Genomic DNA, 26,845 nt, shown 5'->3' with positions numbered 1-26,845 from the left:
ATTTTTGGATGTTACATAAGCTATACTTACAAAAAATTTCATCAGTTTGGGAAGATGCGTATTATATTTCGACTCTCATATAAATGAAATTTATTACTGTTTACTAGTTTTAATACTGGAAAATTTTTAAAAAAAAAAAATTTAAAAAATTTGATGACGAATTTTTTTTTTTTTGAAAATGCCAATTTTTTTTATCTGAAAAACTACAGATATATAAAATTTTTGAAATCAATTTTTACAATAAATATGCATTATATAGTACGTGAAAGTACCACAAAATTAATTGGAGTATGAGATAATTACAATAACTAATAGTCTGCATTGAAGTAATGAAATACCGATTTTTCTACATACTTAATTATTTTTTATCACTTATAGGACCCTCTATGGGCCGAAGCGAATGTTGCCCCCTAAAATTATTCTTCATAAGGCATACATCCCACTAGTTTATTTCAAAATTGGCGAGTCACACTTCCCTAGTTTCCCTTGTTAATGTAGGTGAAATATAATTTTAAGATTACACAAATTTTTTTTTATTTAAATTGTATTAACCCAGGAGTCTGTCCAGACATTTTGTGAAAGGTCCGTTTTTCGTAAAATTGTGAAAAAATTACTCGCATTCTTTCAACCAGGGTCCGCTTTTATGAATTTGTGGAAATAGGGTCCGTTACTGCAAAAAAAAGAAAAAAAATTTTCAAGGAGTTTTTAAATTGTAAAAAATTTTTTGAAGGGTTCGATTAAAAGAAAAATCATTTTGTGAAGGATCCGTTTTAAAGTTAAAATATTTTGTTAAGGGTCCGTTTTCATGAAAAGATATTTTGTGAAGAGTCCGTTAACGGACCCAAATTTCTTCTAAACAGACCCCTGTCAATTCTTCTTTTTTCGTATTTTGATAACAATTTTATTCAAGGAAAGTGAATACTTTGTACTCTTTAGTTAAAATATTAATTAATAATTAAAATGTATTTATGTGAAATGTCTTTAATGATATAATTATTTCAAATTCGTGACAATTTTTTTTGGATCTTTAGTTTCAAATGAATGAAGAAAAAGTGTAAACCAAAAAAAACCTTAATTTTTTTCCTTACGAACTACAAATATTTTTGAAACTTTCTTTTAAAAATGTACTGATTTAATTTTTTTGCTGTTCTGTTGTACAGTTAAGAACATAGAAAAGGTTGCCACACGCGACTGAAATGCAAGTATTTTTGGCATGAGGCGACTATGGCAACTTCTTTTGCCTGAAAAGGCTATAAAAGCAACTATTTTCAGGAAAGCAACTATTTTCAGGATGTCTTTTTTTAATTTAATTTTATTTTTATTTTTAAGAGCATAAATTGGGTCATATTTTTCATTGATGAGTCATATTTTTGATGAATTTTGGTTCTTATTTTGGCAACTATTTTCCCAGTTTTTGGCTGCTATTTTCATGTTTTAGGCTACTAAAAGCAACTATTTTGTTCATTTTATTCTATGGCAACCCTGTATCTTTAATGGTATAATTATTTCAAATTCATGACGAATTTTTTTTTGATCTTTAGTTTCAAATAAATAAAGAAGTGTAAACCAAAAAACCTAAATTTTTTTTCTTAGTAATTATAAATATTTTTGAAACTTTCTTTTAAAAATTTACTGATTTAATTTTTTCTTGTTGTTCTGTTGTACAGTTGAGAACATAAACAGAATATGCACACTAAGCTCTCATGAGACATTTTTGATAAAAAGAACCTGATTTTTTTTTTCATTTTAAAGTGTCAATTTTAAAATTTTGCTGTAACTGAAATTTTTTGTTTATTATAAAAAAGTCCATTTTAAAAGTTATATTCTGCTTTTTAGCTACTACGTTTCTTTAAACATATTGAGTATTCTAAAATTAGTTTGTAGATTTTTTTTTGTATTTACTTGTTAAAATAATTATTAAACAAACTACAAAGACGATTTACAAAATTCTTTTAAAAAATTAAATTAAAACAAAAAAGAAATAATGTACAGATCTCAAATTTTATTCATGTTTCCAATTTCTAGCAATATATAATTTCAAAACCTTCATGTTTCCAATGCTTTCAATCAGGTTTTGAAATTATTGCTTTGAAAGTTAAAAATTATCGAGAAATGATCATGGAGGAGAAGATTTAAAAGTTACAGGATCATTTGATATTCTAAAATATATTTATAAAAAATAAAGAATCTTAATCAGTTTTTAAATTGAGGTAATTTTTATTAACATATATAAAAAAATATTAAATTTTTGTTGCCCAAACTCCCCACGACAATAATAGATAAAAAAAAAGGCAGAGAATTGTAAAATATATTTTTATTTGTGCTCTTTTTCTCTTTTAAAAATAAAAGTATATCATTATCTTGTTTTATAAAACAGAGTTGTATAAAAGTTTTAAATTGTTTCAAAACTTTTTTAAAACTTTTTCTGTTTTAGAATTTTAGAAGAAGAGTCATTTTTAAAGTAATAAGCGTTTCATTAAATATCTATTAGTTTCAAAAATAATATAAAAAGTATAAATAATAATTTTTAAATTGGGTTGCATTAGAAATTAATGTTCTGTTATAATATTCCGTTATGTCTTGACTTGTGTTAATCCTTTCCTTGATTACAGAATTTCGATTGAAAATATCGCCGCACAAAGATCTCAAAAATCACAATTGAAAATTTCGCTTTTTATACATTCTGCAAGAAATGAGTTGAATGTTCGACACTTTTCTGATAATATCTTTTAAATATTACACTGCTGACAAATAAATTATTTTCGTACAAAAATATGGTATTCATACATTTTCATGGTATTTCTAATAGTATTAAAAAAAAAAAAGATTTTGAAGTTAGAAAAATATCTCAATGTTTGACGTCATCGTTTCATTATAGCTGCCTAATTCTAGTTTTTAACTTTCACTGTTTTTAACTTTCACTGTTTTTAACTTTTACTGTTAATATTAATAAGTGTCCTTATAGTGTGATAATTGCAGGGTTGGGTTTTTGACATGACAAGGGTATAATACTGGTTTAAACCGTCAAAAACTGAAGTTTGCCAAGAAAATATATAAACTTCAAAACTATCAACAGTTGCCATGCATTATATTGAAATTTAATTATACTATAGGTAATAAGCAGGTTTTAAAATATTTTTTAATTAAAATTAAGGTAAAATAACAGATTTAAAATCTTAGAAATTTATATTCAAATGCATGTGCAGAAAAATTTTGCACAAAAATTGTTTAAATATTTATATTTTGAAAAAAAATTATTTTATTTTTTGATATTTAAGAAAATTAAAAGTTTATTACTATGCATTTTTGACATATAAGGAACATATAACTAATATTTATGAGAAACTTACAAGTTATGTTGTATAAATACAAACTTGATACAAGTGTATGAAAAAAAATTTTTAATGTTATACCGAATATCTTTATTATCCAGTATGTTAATTTGAATTTAAAAGTAGTTATATTTATAAATAATGATAAATATAATTCATATTGTTTATTATATTTATTTATAATTATTACACTTATCATTTAAAAAAAATTTTTATCTCTTAATTTTTTTTCTCCACTTGTATTAAGAATACAAATAATGTATATCTTGAAAGCAAGAAGTAATTATTCAACTGCTGAATATTTAGATATTCAACAAAACTATATAGTATTCAGCAAAATGAAATTCACAAGTATTTGGATGAACTAAATTTTCAGCATAGTAAATGAATAGGCTGAATATACTGTAAATCGACACTAACTACTCTGTGTATTTAACAGAAAGCACTTAAATTTGTATTGTCTCATGTTAACAAAAGATGTGAGTTTTCAAAAATACAAGATTTTGGTTACTATTCAAAATAAAAGTGTTTCTTCAAAATTTTAAATTTATTTTTTCTAGAACATATTTAGAAACACTATCCTTTATAAAAAATATATAAATTTTATGTATTAATTAAATTTCATATATGAATATCGGTTTTTGACAGTGATGTTTTTGACGTAACGCTTTAAACCATGGTTTAAACCGTCAAAAACTGTCACATGTCAAAAACCTGCCAACCCTGGATAATTGGGATCACTAATATATTTCTTATATGTAGTTATAATAGTAATTACTTTTAAACATTATCCCTAGGAAACAAAAATCTTACATGCTTGCTAATAACTAGAAATATTAACTTTGGACACATAATAATGGCAATATTACACTTACTCATAAATATTTTAAATTACGGCGTTATAATTAAAACAAAACGTATAAATATTTTGAATAAGGACATTAAAAAATATATTCTGAAATTGGAAGAGTGTTTCAGCATAAGAACTTTCATTTTTGAAGTTCAGGTTCTTATTTCCCTGACCTTGTGCATTTCTAAACGGTATCGATTTCAGTGACGAAATTAAAAGTTCGTAAACGGAAAACATAAAGCATAGTGATCATATATTATTCACAGCTGGATAATTTGTTCTAGTTCTAGTACATTTCATAATTCGTTGGTTGTCACCTTTATATTTTCTGAAGTTAAAACATAGAAAGTTATGTTTTCTCATTTTGTGTTTTATAATATATTTCAACCGTTTAATTTTTTCAATCAGAAAGAAAATCACTTCGAAATAAAATTAAAAAAATATGGAAAACAATGAATGCATTGAAATAAATTTCAAAAAAGAATGGTAGTTACACTCGAATTAATTTATTTTCAAAGTGATAAGTTGATGCCGCAATTATGTCACTCACTGAAATCGGAAGCGGCTAAAGTCTCTTCAAAGGAGTGTCCCTTCTTCTATTCACTCTTTAGTCCTATTCACTCTTTAGTAGGGCACTAAGCGCATGTCCAAGAGGTCGTGGGTTCGATCCCCGCAACACACTCCCCGTGTAATAAATGGTGATTGATGAACGTTAAATCTGTCAAGTCACAAGGTTCCGCCATATTCCCGTAACAAATCATACCTCTGGGGGTACTGATCCAGGAGTTTCCTTGTCTTCTGGATTGGTTCAAAATCACAAGGCTACGGTACGGAGTTGAAAAATTAGTAGTCGTAAACCCAAAATTGGGTCGGCTGTTCAACGACGGTTATTGAAATAATGATATCCAATAAAAATAAATAATTTTTGGACCAATTTCTAATAATTATCATTTGAAAAGTATTAAAAGTTGCGTAAGAAGGGTTTTGCGATCACTGATATATCATCATTCATTGTTTCTTAATATCATTCATTGTCATAAAATCATTGCTTTTTAATAACTAATGAAAAGTCAGATCTGAATATCTTGCATTTAAAGTTCAAACAATTTTTTTTTTTTTTTTTTTTTTTTTTTTTTTTTTTTGTAAATTTTGGTTTTTGCATAGATCAGGGGTTTCCAACTTACATGAGGCCGGGGGCCACAATTAAAAACACAAATCAAATGGCGGGCCGCAACTTTATCAAAATTTTATGTAAGACTCTTATGTTTGAAGGAACATTAAATATTACTGTCAGATTTTTACCAAGTTGTACAAAACAAAAGTATTGAATTACAAATTAAAATAAGAAGTAGATTTTTTAAAATATAAATTGCATATTAAAAAATTCAGGCTACAATAACTTCAATGTATTAAACAATTAAAGATATAAAACTTTAAAAAGGTTGGTATTAAAATTTACACAAAATGTTCAATGAGAAAATTGACGTTTGTCTGCTGCAACCACCAGAGAATAGATATATACATTTTAAATATAAAATTTACTAATGTGTGAGTAAATATTTTCGCCCAAAATGAGTGGTTTCAAAAAGTTAAATCGGAGAATTTCTTCGAGAAAATTTCTGATACACACATGTTAAATTATATTCACAAAATAAAAAAAAAAAAAAAAAAATAAAAATAAAAAAAACATACGCGATTATTTTTGTATTTGAATAAATATTTTCTTGGATGCAAGAACTGAGAAATAAATTTTTTTTTCACCGTTGGTATGTTAAATTTCACAGAAACGAAGAAATTAGGTTTTTATTAACGAGAAAAGTATTTTAAACCTATACAGATTTTTTACGAAAATTGCCCGCAAAAAATGACAACTAACATATTCTAGTTCGCGGGCCACAGAAAAAAGCTTCGCGGGCCGGATGCGGCCTCCGGGCCATCACGGCTCATAGTCTCAAAAAATATAAAGTAAGTCAGCGAAGTAAACCTTATCCACAGGCAGCAATTTTGACCTGAACCTCCGATTCAGTATTCCCAGAGGTATAATTTGTTATGGAAACGCAGAGGACTTTGTGACCCGACATATTTAACATGTACCAGTCACAGATTATTACACGGGAAGTCTTATCACGATTTGCGTGTGACACTTTACGACAATTAATTAGAAGGCAACAACTACAATTAATTAGAAGGCAACAAAGAATTTATTAGAAGAGCTGAGATAAATTAAGAAAAAGCCTCTCTGCAATGATAAGTAAGATAAAGTCTCCATTGCCTTTGGTGGTAGAACCTAGATATTGTACTTGTAATTTATTCTACACAGGTAGGTACTTCATTTACGCAGCCCTAGATCTGTACAATGGACTATTTGCCATGGTCTGGAAAACATCCATGAGAATGATCCGAAGACGTCACAATTTTGATCGTCTGCAGAGAGTGGCAGACCCCAGCTTTGGTAGCCCGATAACCTACGAGCGAAGACGAGTACTTTACGATAAAATTGTTTAAGGACAGATAACGCGCACCCTTGGTGTCTACGCAGGCTGATCAGAGCGGTCACCCATCCACTTACTGACAGCAATGATCTTGATTTCGGTGTTCTGTTACGAACTGTGTCTTTACAATCAGTCCACTACACATTCCACAGGAATAATTTTTTTTCTAGAAAATGTCCATTTAGAAGTACCGATTTTAATAATTTCATCGACATTTCGTCCTCATTCATAAAACAAACATTAATCCAAAAAAAATCCAACATTTTATTTACAACACGAGCGTGGAAAGTTAAGATAATATGCTTAATATTTTGTAGAACTAACAATCAAGTATCGTTCAGGCAATATTTTTCCTCTGCAATGGTCGTTTTCGCACGAATATAATCGCCCTAACACACAAACCATCAAGTGTATGAGCTCAGGGGTCTGTTTAGAAGAAATTTGGGTCCGTTACCGGACTCTTCACAAAATATCTTTTCATAAAAACGGACCCTTCACAAAATATTTTAACTTAAAAACGGACCCTTCACAAATTTTTTTAACTTGACAACGGACCCTTCACAAAATAATTTATCTTTTAATCGGACCCTTAACAAATTTGTTTATCTTCATTATTGTTTTGTTAATCGAATAAACCCTTCCCAGGAAGGGGGGGGGGGAGAAAGACAGATGTAAATGAACTAAAGTTTGTTTTCGGCAGACGCTTCTTCCTTTATTCGTCCGAAATGAATATTCTGCGTTCAGCAGTATAGGCTAAATACCAAATATTTATATGTTGAATCGCTAATTTAGTAGCTGCAATTGTTGTTTATTTTTTTAAATTTAATTTCTTTAACTATAATTTTACAGTGTTGAGTATAATCTTGTATGTCTTTACAATTTAAAAACTCCTTGAAAAAGTTTTTTTGCAATAACGGACCCTATTTGCCCAAATTCACAAAAGCGGACCCTGGTTGAAAGAATGCGACTTAACGTTTATTTTATATTCGCAAATCACGAGCAATTTTTTCACAATTTTACAAAAACGGACCTTTCACAAAATGTCTGGACAGACCCCTGGAGCTATATCCTAATTATAATTTACTTGCCAATTTCCTTAAACAGTGAATCCTTGCGGATAAGATATTCTTCATGTGCGGCTTACAGAGTTAGACGAATTAGACAGTGAGATTAGAGTGAATTAGACAGAGTGAATTAGACTATCTTCAACTTATAGCGATGTAGATTAGTATAGTAACTGATTATTATCGAATAAGGCTGTTGAACACACATACACTCGATGTTTTCGTTGGATATGATATGCATAATATCAGGGGTCTGTTTAGAAGAAATTTGGGTCCGTTAACGGACCCTTCACAAAATATTTGAACTTAAAAACGGACCCTTCACAAAATAATTTATCTTTTAATCGGACCCATCACAAATTTGATTATCTTCATTATTGTTTTGTTAATCGAATAAACCAGGGGTCGGTAACCTTTTTTGATCATCGACCCCTGTATAATTTTTCGAAATCTCCATCGACCCCCACAAAAGTAATTTTCTGTTAATTAAAATAAAACTCTGTTAGATATTGTGTTTGTACATTTATTTTATGATTTTAAACATTTATTAAAGTAATAGTACATTGTGTAACAATAGTTTATGGAAAATATATTAACATTGAAATTTAAATACCTTATTATTAAATAATAAGTAATTATGCATAAGTAGATCTAATAAGTAAAGTAACTAAAGATTTACTGCTTCTTGATCAATAAGATGGGTGTGCCTGGTGTTTTTTGCAAGGTTCGCTATATTGGGTTCAAAATTGGTCAATTTTAATTTTTGTCAAAATTGGTCAATTTTGTAATTTTCGTAAAAAAATGCAAAGTGTGCTATAGTTTTGTCGCGGGCTGTACTAATCCATATTATTAATGCTTACCTTCTTTTTTGTGCATTGATAATTAAAATTGATATCTAAACTAAACGAATGGTTTTATCGAAACAATAACTAATTATCGAAAACTATAAAAGTTTTAATAATGACACCGCAAATATTCAACACAGTTTGCAAAGATAGCTGAAACTGCGCATGATATTTGCATTTGTAACGTCAATGCTCGTCACACTTGACATTTGGGCAAGCGCACATATGCATATGACTTACGAACCAGAAGTACAGAGTTCGTGCCACTGCGCGCTGGTACGTAAATACTTGCTTCACCCGAATAAATATACGTTTATTAATTTATATGTTCTATAAAGAAACTGGTATTAAGTCAATTATAAAAAAATTAACAAATTTTACATACTCAATTAGGTCATACTTGTATTGATAATTAAAATTGATATCTAAACTAAACGATATCTAAACTGAACGATATCTAAACTAAACGATATCTAAACTGAACGATATCTAAACTAAACGAATGGTTTTATCGAAACAATAACTAATTATCCAAAACTATAAAAGTTTTAATAATGACACTGCAAATATTCAACACTGTTCACAGTTTGCAAAGATAGCAGAAACTGCGTATGATATTTGCGTTTGTGACGCCAATTGCTCGTCACACGTGACATTTGGACCAGCGCACATATGCATATGACTTATAAACTGCCCTGAGTTCGTGCCACTGCGCGGTGGTACGTAAATGCTTGTTTCACCCCAATAAATATACGTTTGTTAATTTATGTTTTATAAAGAAACTGATATTGAGTCAATTTTACATTTAGGTATGTGTGATTTGCGTATTGAGAATTTTTTTTTCGACCCACAATTGACCCTTACTATTCGGATCGACCCCCCATTCGCCCCCCTGTCTCGGATCGACCCCCGCTTTTGCTAAATAGACCCGGTCTATATAGACCACTTTGACCATTTAGGTCAGGACCATTTAGACCACTTTGACCATTTAGGACCTATATAGACCACTTAGACCATTTTGTCTTCGGCAGACGCTTCTTCCTTTATTCGTCCGAAATGAATATTCTGCGTTCAGCAGTATAGGCTAAATACCAAATATTTGTATGTTGCGTAACATGCGCATCTCCAATTTAGTAGCAGCAATTGCTGTTTATCTTTTAAAATTTACTTTTTTTAATTATAATTTAACAGTGTTGAGCATAATCTTGTATGTCTTTACAATTTAAAAACTCATCATTAAAAAAGTTTTTTTTTTGCAATAACGAGCCTTATTTGCACAAATTCACAAAAGCGGGCCCTGGTTGAAAGAATGTGACTTATCGTTTATTTTATATTCACAAATTACGAGTAATTTTTTTCCCAATTTTACAAAAACGGACCTTTCACAAAATGTCTGGACAGTCCCCAGAATATACCATGAGAATAGATTGTAAAATATTTTTATCGCAAATTTTAAACTGCATTTTCTTTAGAAAGCAATGAATTTTCCCTGCATATTGACACTCTTCTCTGGAAAACTTATTTACAGGAAAGATGTGTGGAGAAAAGGTACATCGACTAATTACCTTGAATGTAAAGACAGCATTTTGCAGTCTCGCTCAAAATTAAGTAAATGTATACATACAACAGTTGTAGATTTTATTCGAGAATCTTTTACAAGAATAAAAATTTTTTTCCGTCTTTTATATACTATCTATGCAAGTTTTAGATTTTTAATTGCCTAATAAGTAAATTGGAAAGAACTTTTTCAAGCTTCCTTAGATGAAAACGTAAAAAAAAAAAAATTTAAAAAATATCAGCTGATTGCTATAATTTATTCGAAGGTTGTGAAGTATGAAAATTTTTTTAAGACTGTCTGTAAACTGATGAAGAAAGGATATAATCTTGTGATTATATTTTGCAGACCAAAAATTGCAAAAATGAAAAAAAAATTTTTTTTTTTAAATGGAATTGTTGTTTCTTCTTAAAACGTGAACTTTTGTATCTTCTAAAAGAAATACAAAATAGAGACATTAAAATTCCATAATAATGAAATAAAAAGCTATTAAATGGTTTTTTATGAGAAATTTCTTCAAATAGGGTTGTATGGAAAGCGACAATTGCATTTTTTAGATTTGCATTCGTTACTTCCTTTCCGTATCAAAAAATAGTGCGTTTAATGTTAAGCTATTATTAAGATTGAGTTCTTGTACGTGAAAATCTTATCATCAAAACAAAATTTTTTCTGAGTAAGAATAAGCAGTAAGAATTTTTACAATGTTTACAACTTGGCCACACAAAATTGACAGACACCTTTTACTTAACGAATCAGCGCCTATTTGCACCAGTTGTAGAGAACCACTAGCCTTAAAGCACATCTTGAACCAGTGTTCCAATTTTAAAAAGAAGGGAAAACGATATTTTAACAGTGAATATCCTGAATTATGGACTTTAATTGGAGACAATCCATATAAAAACCTTGTTGAATATGTTAAAGACTATATATTATGTTAAGAAATTATGTAAAGACTATATAAAGAAATATGTTATGTAAAATTCTTCCGAAATTTTTAAACAGATTTTTACTTTTGGCCAGATGTTAAACGAGCTATGACCTTCTTTGGCTTTTGCAAAAAAAATAACTACTATCTAGCTAACAATATATGTCTCGCCATTCAATAATTTTCCTTCTCTCAAAATATTATATTTGAAATGTCAAATTTAAAAAAAAGAGGAAAAGAAAATGGCCTTTTTTGATGGAAAATTGCAATGACTAGATGTCAGAGAATTTTGTTTCAGAAATTAATTTTTTAAAAGCATGCATCTTCACTCAGTGATTAATTAAAGAAAAAAATGATTTTAAAGAAAACTTAATTTGTTTATTTAAAACAGTAGCCTGCCACTTATGTAACAGCACATTTTTTTTTCCTGGTTGCTAGTGATATTCAAGTTATATCGGATCTAAAACTTTTTCACCTTTTAAATAACAGGTAAGCGTAAGTTTTCTAAAATAATTAACTCTTTGCTTAAATTACTTGTTTGCGCTGTACTATTTGTAATTACAAAATATTAAAAATAATAAATAAACAGTTCTTATTGGTAGAAAATTATATTTGTGAGTGTGTGTAATTGGTCTCGTAAATTTAGAACATTTTTCCAATCACATATATATTTGTATCATGAATACTTTTTAATAATTATTAGGCTTTGTAGGAAATACATTTAAATATTAATGAATACATTAAACTATCAAAAAAGTGCAATAGATCTTATTCGCGTCTCAGTTTTGCCTTGCCTTTATAGAATGCAGAATTCGAAAAACCTATGGAAGATGAATCCACAAAAAATAATCTATCAAATAATTCACACAATATTTCTGTGCTTTTATTAGATTCAGGGAAATCTAAAGACAAGAAATCTAATAAAACCTATACAAGAAAATCTAAAAGCCTTACACACCTTTATCAGCTACAGAACCTGACATGTCTTGAAGCAACGAAAAATAACGTGCAAATAAATTCCTCGCCTTCAATAAATTTAAATTCTGATCAATCTAAAAATAAAAAACAAAATGAAAAGTGTGAGCATTTTATATCTTCATAATTAATTGCCGTTTATGATACACAGCAAAATTAAAATCATTTTAAGATGAATGTGACTCAAGTATTTAAAGGTTGGTAGGTACTTCATTCATTAGAGCTGCACTAGGATTATTGGCAAGGGTGTGGGAAACATCCATGAGGATAATCCGAAGCAGGGCTCGAAAAAACTCAGAAATTTTACCCGTCCCCGAGGACAGCTTGTCCAACAATGTACCCGTCCTCCTTTGAAACTAACTAATAGCTTCTAAATAAATAAAAATATAATTTTCTCTTATTTATTACAAATATTTATGTAAATTGCACAATGAATTAGTAGTTACTAGGATTACAAATGCTAGGATTACATTATAGAAAAGAATGACTAGGTTATTAATAGTAACCTAGTATTTCTTTTATGAAATAATTTAAATGACGAAGGTCAAGTTACCTGGAATGTCAATTTATCCGAGGGTACTGCGTTTTTTAAATGAATCAAATATGACGTTTGCCAGTTCCACAATCAATCAATGATATACAGAGGTTTCTGCACAGAAATCTGAAAGTTTTTTTTTTATTTAGGTAGATGTTCATAATTGCGTTTAACGTTTCTTGTTTAAGATCAGTACGTGATGTGTTTTTTTGTAAGTTCATTGCTGAAAAGCCCCTTTCAACCGCTGCAGTACTACCAGACGGAGAAAACATCAATTCCAATGACAAAAATTGAAAATGTATCACGAACATCAACTGGAAAATGGCCGGCCGCGCTGACGTCGGATTCGAGAAATTGGTTGTCCGCGGGGAATTTTTGGCAGCCGAGGGCGGGCGGTTTTTCGAGCCCTGATCCGAAGACATGCCGTGCCAATTTTGATCCTGTGCAGAGGGGATGACTCCCCTGCTTTAGTAGGCCGATGACCTGCTTGCGAAGTCGAGCACTTTACGGTAGAACAGTTTAATGAGGAGCGATAACGCGAACCCTCAGTCCCTACGTAGGCGGATCAAAGTGGTCACCCACCCGCTAACTGACCACAGCCAGTGATGCTTGACTTCGGTGTTCTACTGGGAACCACGTCTTTACGATCAGTCCACTGCGGGAATTATATAGGAAAAGCCAACTGTTGTTTTTTAGAGTCTTTTACCGGTTCTTACAAATTAATGAGAGTGAAATTGATTTGACTTTAGATACACGATTTTAATTCTATAAAAACGACTTTATTGGTTAGTGCGCTGAATTCGAAGAAATCCCTTTAAAAGTTTCAACTGTAATGTAACTAGACATCCTGACAGGGATTTTATCCGCAATGATTATGCTTAGTGCTTAAAAAAGTATAAATACGGAATTGCTCGTTTACTTGAAAAAGCTTTTTTTTTTGTCCGCTTTCTGAAACGTGTTTTTTACACGCGTTTTTTGTTTTTTTCATAAACGCGTTCTAAATGAAAAGCCCACAGACGTAATGTTATTAGTTAAAAATTGGATATTTGACACGAAATACTTAAACCATAATTTCAAATTAAGATTGATAATGACTTTTTTTTCCTTTTCGATACAACTATCTGAGCCATAAAACACAAAATAAAAAATAATAAAAAAAGGGGAAGAAAAAAAAACCAATATATTAGTTTTGATAATTATTTTAAATATGTCTTATCATTTATACTACGTATAAGAGGCTTGCATTTTGTAATAATTGATTATTTTTTTAATTTAACTTTAAAATTGTATTTAGATTATGTTTGGAAAGAAACTTACTTTAAAACGGTTGTAATTTGGTAAACAGTTTCACCCAAATGCAAATAATAAGGTAAGTTTCTAAAACACTTTTAAAAAAAAAAAAGAAAAAAATCTGGATGAAAGTTTGGAATTTTTAAGGCTCCCCTTCTGAAAAGTTTTTTACCACAACACTATACAAAATCAGTTGAAAGAATGCATTTTTTAAAAGAAATTTAAAATGTTTGTCCTTAATCTCAAAAGTTTAGTAAAAAGCATTTTTTGTTCTTTAGATTTGGCTGGTACGTACATAACTTGTGATTTGGCGCGATGTGTTTTGAGATTTGGCGCGATGTGTTTTGAGATTTGGCGTCTTTCGAACTTAATCTGGTAACCCTTTAATTGCTTTCACAATGTGCAAAATTATATTCCTTCTGTTCGAATTTCGAATGCGACTAGTTAGTTACAAAGCAATTTAGATTTCCTTATATTAGAATTTATCATTATCATTATTAGAATTTATCATTATCATTATTAGAATTTATCATTATTCAAATTTATCACAACATCAAATATTATTATCAAATAATAGTATATTATAATAAATTAATTAAAATATTTCACAAGCTATTCGCTTATAATTCTATACGTGAGTACATTCTATCTTTAATTTGAGCTTCTTTTTTTTTAAAACATTTTTCATTTTTAAATATGTTTTCAGCACAAAAGAATAAACTGGAGATTTTAATGTTTTATATATGTACCCCTACACTGTTTTCCTCATTATGTAAAAGGAAAAGCAAATAAAATAGCTGTAACTTGCAACAAATTGGAATTTTTTAAAAATTATAAATAAATGAAAGCTTTTGTTACATTCACAAAATGGCCGTTACAGCTAGACAAATTTCAACTGCTTGCCATTCTGTTGTACTCTGTCTACAAGTTTAGCAGGTCATTTAATAAATGATTAACAAAATTCTTTTTTTAGTTATCAAAGTAGTTTTTTTATTCCAGAAAATTCTACACAATTTTCAAAATTGTAAGTTTCTAAGTTTTTGATGTCGCAGATAAAAGTTGAACAAAACAGCTGCTCTTTTGATTTTTTATTAATGATCCCCAAGGTGAACAGAATCGAATTACTTAGATGATTTGTTTTGCCCAACTCTATTCAGAATTAGATGCTGATTTGATTAAAAAAAAAACTAAGATATGCTACTATCTGACCGATAATTCAAGTAAATATTAGAATAAAATATTTTTATACCAAAATAAATTTATGAAATGATTGATCTTTGAATCAGTTTAATTTTTCAACATTTGTTGTTAGCTAATCAGATTTTTAGTTAGCTGGTGAAACGCATCTAAATGGCTAGTTAAAGTAAATATACTAGTTCAACTGTTAGGAAAGTTTCAACTTTTATAGTTCAGTTTTGTCTTAAAAATTTTGAGTACTTAACCTTTTAAAAGTGGAAGTTATCGTTTTTCCCCAAAAAAAGTTTCAAGTTTTGAAAGTTCAGATATTTATTTTTAACTTATTGATAAGATTCAGCAAAGAAATTATATTGAATTTTACTAATTTTCATTTTTGTAAAACTTTAAAATACTCGTCAAATGTTTTTGTTCTTTGATTTTATAACTATATTTGAATATATTCATAAAATCTGAAGGCTTCATTAAATCTGAAAGTATTAACTTTTATTTGTTTAAAAAGTTTGAATTTTGTTAGTATGGTTTTGGTTAAAACGCACAAGCATAAAAAAATATTAAATGCTATATCCATGATTTAAATTCTTAAAATCTTCATTCTAATGTTTGTTATATCACTGATTTGAATTAGGATTTATAGTAAATTATTTTTTAAATTAAAAACTATAAAATACTTCTGTAACTAACAAATTATCTATTACAGATATTTTTGTAGATTATTTCAATGAGTAAAAATTTTGATAGCTTTCAGTTTTTGAACTTTCATTAATGTAATTTCATAATTCCAAATTAAAGTGAAAGTGTTTGAAAATTGACGTAATTTTATCTATTAAAATACGTAGTTAAAATGGTCACACGGGGAGACATTTTCAAATATATTTCGAATAACTTACTTTAAAACTAGGGAGTTAATATTTATTTAGAATAAAAAGGAATTTCAGATACCTATTGAAATATCCCGAGTCCTATTGAACGCGTCTCTACACTAACATAAAATTAATCGAAATGTTCAACGTCTGCTTGATTTGAATGTAAAAATCAAAGAAAGTTTCTTTTTATCTTCAGTTTGTAGTAAAGAAAGGAAAAGCAGATTTTATTTTGTTCCTATGAGATATTTAATTGAAGATATTATATAAGTTTTTTTTTTTTTCGATTCAATTTTTCTTAAGGTGCTGTGTATCAAACCAAATAACATCTCCGTTTATTTAATCCTTTATAGGAAAATAATACACCTCTTAACTGTATATCATTCTAAACAACATAGATAAATGTTTGACTAAAGAATTTTATAAAAAGTGCAAATATATTCAAAATTTGCTTTTAAACATGTTTTTTTTTTTTAATTTTATGGGCGAAATCAAAAATATGCAGGGATACGCAGTTTCATTTATTTCTGATATGACTTAAAGCTCTAATATGTGTTTTTTTGTTCTTGTAACGTAGAAATTGGCTCATATGTTCAGAATATTTAGGTTTGCGTAACAAAAATGATTTCGCGTGTTGCAAAGTTGAAACAACATTTACAAAAAGCGAATTGTGTTTTCAAATTACAAACACTTTGATTTATTTAAAAATCAAACTTAACTACAAGAATTTATAGATTAATTTTTATATAAATTTTAAAAAAAACTTTAAAAATCCTAATATTTGTTTCCTATGAAAAAAAAGTTTGTTTATGTATAAATATCTAATTATTTGCTTTTAACAATTAACATTTCTATGTAAATTGTCCAGTTATATTTTTTATAGTTTATAAAACTCATCAATTTTAAAATAATCTTAATCCTTCGTATGAAATACTTAGAAAATTGCAAATTCGCGTATTTAATGTTTAAAATTAATTATTTAAATTCAATACATGTTAGAACTATTAAACTTTTTATTTATAATTAATTTAATTCAGTTTTTCGAATTAGTTTTTCTTAATGGAGACAATTCTATTTTTGTTTTAAAATTATATTGGATATTTTGTTGCGCGAGAAGTAATTCTAAAAATTACTTATTTTTGCTCTTTAAGACATAAGCTCTAATAGAGTTCATGTCTTGAATGTGAAAAATTTTGGCATTTATATTTATATTTCAGTTTATGTTCCTTAAAGTCTCACTTGCTACATATCTTAAGGATCTCATTTAGAAATATTTAAGTTTTGGAAACTTAAAAAAAAAGTTTCTTTTTCCAACTCGTAACAAAAGTGCCGACTTGAATTTATTTTTGAATTTTTATATACCGGCTGTATTTTTTATATTCAATCAAATAGTGCGTAAGAAGAATTCTTTTCAAAAATAATGAAACCAGAGGGGCCAACTATTGCATTACAATTTCAATAATAATACAATTATATTACAATTTCATAGTCAAAATTTTGATCTTATAGTTGAGTAATAAAAATTACTGCTTTTTTAGAGTTTTAGTAATAATCAGTATAAAATACGCATTTTTTCCTTCTGAAACTACCAAGAATTATTAAAACTCTGTTCTCTGCAACTAATCTAGATTTTAAAAAAAAATTCTGCTCTTTAAAGAGTCCCAGAATGGTAAAGTATTTGGTTTGATTCCCAGGTCCCAGCTCCTCATAATTTATCCGGCATCAATTCCCAATTTTGCGTGTCCTAAGCGATCACCTCTGTTTAACGAACAGAGCTGTTTGTACCAAAGTTCCCCTAAAATAGATTTCTTCTCCAAATATGCCTAATTTAAACCAATTATTTCCGTCCCTCGCTTCAATTTTTTATTCTGGTTGTAGCAACCACACGACGTGACATTTTACTTACATCCATTGGTTTAGCATATTATAGTATCCAACTTGTCAAGTTTTGTAGTGATAAGATGTTTTAATGCACAAACACAGCTCCATCGTGTAAAGATGAATGTTATATACAGCTTGTTTCATAATACAAACAACGAAAATTCTCTCTTTTTAAGGCTATTCCCACTTAATACTACTCAATTTCTATATTTTATCTCCTTTTTGAGCAACACACCCTTTTAATTATTTTTTGAATCGTTTTGATCTTCTCCACTTTTAATATTTCCCCTATTTTGCGTTTTAAACCTGACTTTTGGTTCATAAGGGACACAGTTCACAGTAGAACACCAAAGTCAAGCATCAATGACTGAGGTCAGTAAGCGGTCACTTGGATCAGCCAGCGTGAAGGGATCATGGGTGCGCGGTATCGGTCCTCGTAAAAGGATTCTACCGTAAAGTGCTCGACTTTGCGCACAGGTCGTCCCGTCGGACCTCCCAAGTGGGGGAGAAATCCCCTCTGAAGTGGATGAAAATTGCGATGGCATATCTCCGGATCATCCTCAGGGATGTTTCCCAGACAGTCGCCAATATCCCATTGGGCAGCTCTAGTGCGACGTAAACGAAATATCCTACCCACCGAATCAATGATTTCTACAGCTTTTAAGTTCGTTACTGGCATAAATCTTCCTGTCTTGTACAAGTCCAGTTTTTTAGGGCCCGGATAGTCTGGTTGGTAGAGCAACGGGCTCATGTCCAAGAGGTCGTGGGTTCGATCCCTGGCGGTCGAAGACTCTCCTTGTAGTAAATGGTGACTGATGCACGTAAAATATGTAGAGTCACAAAATCCTCCATGTTCCCATAGCAAATCAATACCTCTGGGGGTACTGATCCAGGAGTTTCCTTGTCTTCTGCATTGGTTCAAAAATTACAAGGCTACGGAGTTGAACATTAGGAGTCGTAAACCCATAAAATTGGGTAGAATGTTCAATGACCGTTATAACATAAAATTCCTGTGTAGAACATAATGCTTTTCCACTCTGATTAAATGGAGAGATTATACAAAGGCATCTCGAAAGTTATTTCATCTTCAAAGCGCAAAAGAATTTGAGCAAAAATTTTTGTCGTATCGTTAGAGGGTAGAAAGTGGTTAAGGTTGGGGTAACGTAAGCTATGCAAAATCTCTCGAATGTTGCAGCATTTACCAGAGAGGAAAGAAAATTGTTCTTACACCTACAATAGTTTTTATATTTGTTGTATTATAACTTTTTGTTTCTGCGTTTATTATACTATAAAGCATTATTTGTTTTAACTATTGGTTCGCAAACGCATTGTAGTTTGTGAGGTGTATGAAGGGTTCAGAAAAATATGGTGGTTTTATATGCAGAATTTTAAGTGACTATGGTCAAAATAATGAATAGTATATGTGACTTATAACTACATCCATAACCAGAGGATACTGATAAAGTCTTTTCAAACACACCATTCCGGAATCGTCATAATTTTATATTATCGTCTATTTTTAGACATTTTTATATAATAATTCATCCATTTCTAATTTTTGAAATATCAAAAAGAAAAAACTGTTTTATAATTCGAAAATTGGATAAAAATAAAAGTTTGCTTTACTTCTTTAAATAGCTTAATTCGAAATTTAAAATAGTATATAGAATAAATATAGGATATTTTTTTAGTTTTTTTTCTTCTTTATAGTGCACAGCCTAGCAGTAAAAAAATCAAAGAACGCATGTAGATAAGCAGAAAAATTTATTGAAATAAGGAAAGTAAAACTTTCTGCATTACTTCCGTCAAATATCAATAAATTTAAGGTTGTAATAACTAAAAAAAAAATAAATTTTAGAATTTTTTAAAAGAAAATTACTTTTAAAAAAACTAACATTAGGTTATGTTATCTGTGATTTTAATTTATATGTGCTAATAGATATTTCGAATAATAAAACTTCCCTTAATAGCCATATTTACTATTCATAAGAGTAATATTTCAAGAATATTGTATTTATAATAAATAGCAATATATTTAAGAATGTTGTGGATAATGAATGAAGTTGAGATTATGGTTGGGCACAAAAACTTGCTATCTCTTTTTTTAAACAAATGAGTTGTTGGATTATGTTTCATAAATTCATTCATAAATTCAAAGATTCCAAAGAATCAAAATAACGTAATCCATTTTAGTTGCCAAATATTTTTAGAAGTCAAGTAGCGAGTTAATTTTCATTCCATAAGTAAATTCTGCATACAAAATGCATTGAAAGATGAAGTAAAATGGATATTTTGTTGCGGAGTGTTATTGAATCATATTTTCCTTTAATTATAAATTTTATCCGATTATTTTACTTGTTAAGTTTGCAGAATTATTTTATTTAAGTTCATCTATGTTTTATTTTTAATTCCAGCTTACTTTTATTCTTATTTTTTGTTTTAAGTTTATTTAAGATCTTATTTTAGACTTTTTTTTATTTTTTCGCAGTCGAAGTTTAGACTTTAATTGAATTGCAGAAAATATAGTGACAAATCTTCTTTACGTTTCGCCTTTCTCTAACTTCTGCAATACACTTTGTTTACTATTATACGTCCATTTTTTCAGATCACCTTTTAAAGTATAACCCATAAAATATTTACAATTATTTGTTTGGTTTGAAAAAAATATTTAATTTACTAAAACTCACTTAGTTATTTCAGAGTTTTAACAGCTAGTAAAATTTTTTTTACGTAATTTATTAAAAGAATTTGAGTTTATTGAACTTATCTGTCATTACTGAAACATGCTGCACTTATATATTCACATATATGCGAAATGTATTTACTAATCAAACGAATTTCGATTTTTTCCTCTATCCATGAAAATGTTTCAATATCATTAAAATAAAGTACAAAAAAAAAACTAGTGTTTTGAGTAAATTTTTAAAAAAGTGCCGAGAAAATCCTTATTATTTCAGAAAGAGTGTTTTGAGAGTTAGCTTCATTTGCCAGATGAAAAATTTTTTAATTTTTTTGTAAGCAAAATAATATAATTTAATAAATTAACTAATTTAAATAAATTAGTTAAATAATATGGAAAAATAGAAATATTAAAAATTCATTAATTAGTTCATTAAATATTACAATAGTATTTAGGCAAGAAATAAATTGCTGCAATTTACTCTAAAATGAAATTGCTTTTTTGAAAATTTATTGAAATTTAAAAGTACGAAACGGTTTTAATTATTCAAAGATTTAGTACAATAAATTGAGCAATAAATATTTTTAAAAAAGAATTCAATATTTCGAAAATGTTGGATAAATCAAAAATAATCTGTGTATTAAAGTTAAACTTTTGGTTTGTTTGGGGGATTCCAACATAAATAAGAACTCAAACTATTCAAACTGAAATACTCTAGCACAGTGATTGATTTACGATGACAGCTTATACAACTCTCAATTTGTGAGCAGTAGGAGGTTAAGGGGGAAGGAAATATTCTACTTGAGAAAAATACGGATTCGCCGTTTGAGGGGCAGATCGTGAACCCGTATATACACGGGCAAGCAGTATAGAAATCATGCCCGTGATATAACGGGCTTGACGCCAGGAGGGTTAAAGTAACTTTATTCTAAAGTTATTCAACATTTTTAATTTATTAACAGTTTTAAAGTTATATTTTTAACCTTAAAAAATGAAGACAAGTCCGAAAGGCAAGTTTACGGATGATTCCAATTTAAAAAATCGTTGCGTTAGTTTCTGTTTTCAGTGTTTTATTACTTTTGCTGTGATTTTGGAACTTTTTTTTTTTTAGTATTATCTTTTATTGGACGTCAGATTGTTCAGAATAAATCAGGTCACAACATGTATTTTTTTAAAAACAAAAATAGAAATATTAGAAAAACTGTCTAGACCAACGGTTCACAATTTTCTTCGACTACGGAACTCCAAAAAACAATTCATTTTCTTACAATCTACTTAAAAAAACTAATTAACAATCTAATTACAAAACTAATTAAGAATCTAATTTAAAAAAAACTATGTTCACGTATTACTCAAAAACTATATTACAAATTATATTATAAAACCGATTTCTCTCACATTTCATATTCTGCTATATAAAATTGCATTCTTTAAAATGATGTAATTTTGTAAGTGATGCAAATTTTCTCGATTATTGTTAAACAAAATAATAAAGTATTTATCAAAAAAAAAAATTTTTTTTGTTCGAAATTATCTTTGGATAATCAAAATGTATGGTTGCGTGCTGAAAAGAAACTTTCAAATATTAAAATATAATCAAATTAAGTATTTACGCAATGACGAAGTTCTCTAATAATTAGTTTGCACATTGATAAATTGAACTTTACTATAGGTTTGTCTTAACTCACATTTTCTTAACTTTTAAATTAGTTATGATGGTGAAACAGAATTTGCCATAAAAAGTTTCTACTGACATCTTTTTCAAATGAGGTTTTACACCAGAATTCACAGGCGACTTCCGGTCACAATTTGAGTTTTGCCCGCTGTATATTTTTAGCTTTTCTGTAATTTGATTTTTGTATGTATAAGCTGAAAAGTTATGTTTTGGAATCAAAGAAATCTTTTTATTGAGTCTAGAGATGTACCTGGCTCTAAAATTTTGTCGGGTTTCTGATGCAAATTTAATATTTTTGCCTATTTAATATTGTTCCGGGCACCAGGAAAACTGAAATTACTTGGGCATTTATTCAAAACAATTTAAAAATCTTCGAATTTTTTATGGAACAAAGATATTACAATACATTACATTTTTACAAGATATTACATTTTTATTTTTAGACTAAAAAAAAAAAACTTTTTTTAAAAAAAGTTTCCGAAAGAGTTGACTGTTCAGGTGTAGAATTATCTGGGTTCGGGTTAAATCATTCGAAAACTATACCTTATGTGCAGTGAGATTGATCTTAATACAATTTTTCATTGTTTATTGATATTCGGTGAGAAATTTGATTTGATTAGACCAATGTTGGTCTCAGAATAATGTAGTAATTTTGTTGTCATTACAATTCAATCTCAGTATCTCAGTAATTTTGAACCGTTAAAAGATTCCAAACTTCCAAATCAAGCAACAAGGGACAAATATGTTTTCATGAAAAACTTTATCTATAGAAACAAACGCGGATTCCCGTTATCTGGAGAAAACATCTCGAAAACCTCCCATGGTTAATCTGACACTAAGAGAACTTATGGTTTGAGAACTTATGATTAAGGTTAAGAGGTTGGGAATCGAATTTTTTGAACAATAATTAATAAGAATCAGGTTTTTTAGTAAAAATTTAAAGTTTCCTATCATTGATTTTACTCGTGCATTTTCAATATTCAACTTAAAAGAAATTTTATTAAAAATGAGTTTCAAAATGAAATGTTTAATGACTAATGTAAAAACATTTTTCTAAAAATAATCGTTTTTTTTTTCAAAAAAAAAAATGTTTCAATTTTTGATAAACAATTCTGTCAATTTCGGTACATGCTTTCATTTACAAGCAAATTAATTTTTAATTTAAATTAATAATAGCATTAAAATTATCAATGTAGTGTTTGTAAGAAAAAGTTCATATTTTGTTATCAAACTTTTATAAAATGCTAAGCCTACAAATCCAAGTAATAAAATAAATATTTTATGATTTACTGATTAGAATTTACTGATTTGCTGAAAGCATGTTTAGTATGAGAGTTAAACATAAATTGTCCATCTCTTAACTTGCATATATTATTCATTTTTTATAGTCCATTTTCTAAAACACAAATTTCAACCTCGTCCATTTTCGAAATCTCGAATTTTAAACGTTATCCATTTTCAAAGTAACGCATTTTGAGCTGTCCATTTTCGCAAACCCTCTTTTCGAACTTCGTCTAGATTTAAAAAACACCTTAGCTCTATATTTTGAACACTGTTAGAATTTCCATTCTAAAGTTAAGGTAAAATAACTGGCATATCCATCCAATTAACCGTAAAGTTCACGCACAGAACTTTTTCAACCTTTATGGTTTTCAAATCATCTACAGCTAGAATGGTTAAGAAATCATGAATACAAAGCTATACGGTTTCTTTAGCCATTTACAACTAGCATGGTTTCAAAACCAAAAAAAATAAACTTAATAGGACATTGGAGCTAGGCATTGGAATTAGGTTGAGGTTCAATTGTGTTTGATCAAGAACAAATATTGTAGTGTGAACTCGAACTTCCTTTCTGTCAGTCCAGAGTTGATTGACATATTTGCCCTTTCAGCTATAAAATGTACCCCAGCTGTTGGACTTCATTTGGTGGGTCTAGTTGGTGTCGTTTAACCGCATTAGGTGAAAGTAGTTAATAAACGGTTTTTCACACTGTTACTATCTTAGTTATGGTTATTTGACTATTTTGTTTGAATAGGGTCAAATAACAATTGAATAAAATCATTGGCTTGCATTAGCTTAAAAAATATGTCATGTCGACTTATATATCTGCATATTTTTGAAGGTAATAAAAGTTTTATTTTTTATTTTCAAATCAAGTATATCTTATCGGACTTCTATTCAACGAACTTCCATATTGCGATCTTTTTCTAGGAACTAAGAACACTTTGGAAATTTCTTCGTAAAATAACTTCTAAATAGCGAAAGTGAATTTTCTATTTAACGAGCTTTTCTTTGAGATTCATTTTCCCTATTTTCCAAAATATTTCAGAACATTTTAAAATTGTTAACGCATTTCATGGGGGGAATGACCTTAATTTGATTTTCGAATTTTACTCACTTTTAGAGAAAGCAGCAAAATTTCGTTCCCTTTTCAACGAACGAAAAACTCAGACTAAATTAATAACGGATTTTATCAATAGCAATTAAACTTGAGAACGCGCGTGGTAATATATGTTTAAAATTACTTTTACAATAAATGCGGCTATAATTTAATACATAAATTGAGATTTTTTTAGTTGAAAATGTATGTAGCATGATAGTGTAACACTGGATAATGTTTTACTCTATTCTTGCTTTCCATGGAAATTTCATTTTATGGTTAAGACTTATAAAATAAATAATAGATATACTAGCTTACAAGATAAAGGTGAATTTTAATTATGTCTTGTGTTTATGAATTTAAAACCTGTTTTGTGTTGATTTCAAAAGGTGATTTTCTACTAAACGAATTTTCCACATAACGAACTTATTATCGGGATTTCGTTAAATAGCGGTCCGACTGTATTTACTTAAGCTATTATGAGTCCTCAATTTATAAAATTGTATTAGATACTGTTTTAATGTAAATTAGTATGTACATAATCAATGCTATTTGACGAACAGTTGCTAATTGTTTTACTTCTCTTGTTTTTAGGAATTTTCAATGGATCCTCGAAGGAGTCCTGATTTAAGGGATAGTTCTTCCTTGAGAAGAAGCAATGCCCGCATCCTGAGGTTAGTACATTTTTTTATTATTCATTTCGAAAAATATGTCAATATTGCACATAAGAAAAATTGTTACAAATAAATAATAATTTAGTTTTTGTAGTTTAGAAAAACGGTTTAAAGAATTAAAAAAATAACTAAAAATAAATAAGAATTATTTTCATTTCTAGTAAAAAACTTAAAAATTTAAATCTTAAATATTTCCATTTCCTATCTGGGATTAAACCATTAGGTGAAAAATTTCGAAACAGTTCTTATTTCTTACAGCACTTTAGAATGACAAAATTGATATTTTTGATTAAAGAATATAAATTCTCAAACCAAATATTCTTCTCTCTCTGCATTAAACCAAAAAGTTATCAATTTTGGCAACAAAAAAAAAAGAAGAAAAAAAGAGAAGATTAGAATAAAACTCTTTTGTGGACAACACCCTATGACAAGTTCGATCAATTCTGTTTACGCCTGTCTAGGGGTTAGGGAACTGTCAGAAAGGTTCGGATGTTCTTTCGTTCTCTGTCCTAACTGTGGGAGCAACGTTGGTCCACGTAATAGGGTGCCTCTGTCTTGAGTCACGTGAAGTTAGTTTCGTTTTAAGCTAATTTTGAGTTTAAAAATTACAGGTCAATTTTGAACATACTGATTTGAGAGTTTTATGTTACAGATTATCATCAAGATTACGCGATTGCAGGTTCCTCATTATGGTGAATGATCCCATCATCATTAGTTGAGCCCCAGGAATCTATTTGATTTGCTTCTAACAATTTATGTAATAATTTTACTACGTTGATGCTTATCGGTAATTTAGTTTCATATAAAATTTTCGCAAAATAAGTTGAACAATTAATTTTTTTCCACAAGGGAAAAACCAACAAAAAAGTATTTATAAATAATTATTTGATTAATAATTAAATTCTAATTTAGTAATTGGATAATTTTTAAATGATCAGTCATTTGGTAATAATCATTTTCAATTAATAATTGTTTTTAATGAGTCATTTAGTTAGTTATACATATTTCGTTGTAAAATAATGAACAGTTCATGAATAAGTTATTAACAATTATTAATTAACCCTTTGGCTACTAACGGGACTTATTTGTCCCAACAAATGTTTAAAAATTACCAATGGGGTGAAAAGCACTTAGATACTCATTGTAATATGTCCCAGTCGTAGAGTCGAACCAAGTATACGTGTTTCATGCGTTAAATATCCCCTAGATGGCGCTAAAGAGTTTCTTGCATGAAATAGCATTGTGATTTTGAGCAGGGACAGATATATCCCACTAGTATTCCTCATTGGGACAGATATATCCCACTAGTATTCTTCATTGGAACAGATATATCCCACTCGTATTGTTCATTGGGATTGTTATGTCCATTCATATTTTCTCAAATGAACATAGAAAAAACGAACAAATATGAGTTCTCCAATGTGTAATGTCGGGTTATGCAAAGATTGCTTTATCCTTGTATCATACCATGTAAAAAGAGTCCATATAATAAATTTTTCCAGAATGATAGATGTGCTTGTAGTAAATCTAACATCACAGATGGGACATATGTATCCCACCATTAAGTGCAGCCGGGACATATATGTCCCTGCCTCTAAATTGATAACCGCTTGTCAGAAAAATCCCAAATACTAA

The 26,845-nt window shown here is 28.8% G+C and overlaps 1 protein-coding gene across 1 annotated transcript in view; it reads left to right on the top strand.

The window, feature by feature from the left end:
• LOC147806815 (uncharacterized) overlaps positions 1 to 25,929 on the top strand; it is a 100,083-nt gene extending 74,154 nt beyond the window's left edge. The window contains exons 3-4 of the mRNA XM_087168601.1: positions 25,131 to 25,210; positions 25,863 to 25,929. Coding sequence (XP_087024727.1) covers positions 25,131 to 25,210; positions 25,863 to 25,929 — 147 coding nt within the window. The remainder of the gene's footprint in view (positions 1 to 25,130; positions 25,211 to 25,862) is intronic.
• The last annotated feature ends 916 nt before the right edge of the window (positions 25,930 to 26,845 follow it).

This window comes from Parasteatoda tepidariorum, chromosome 7, assembly GCF_982258835.1.
Source record: "Parasteatoda tepidariorum strain Cologne lab strain chromosome 7, Ptep-v5.0, whole genome shotgun sequence".
NCBI lineage: Eukaryota > Metazoa > Arthropoda > Arachnida > Araneae > Theridiidae > Parasteatoda > Parasteatoda tepidariorum.
This window is presented reverse-complemented; position numbering and strand designations above follow the sequence as displayed.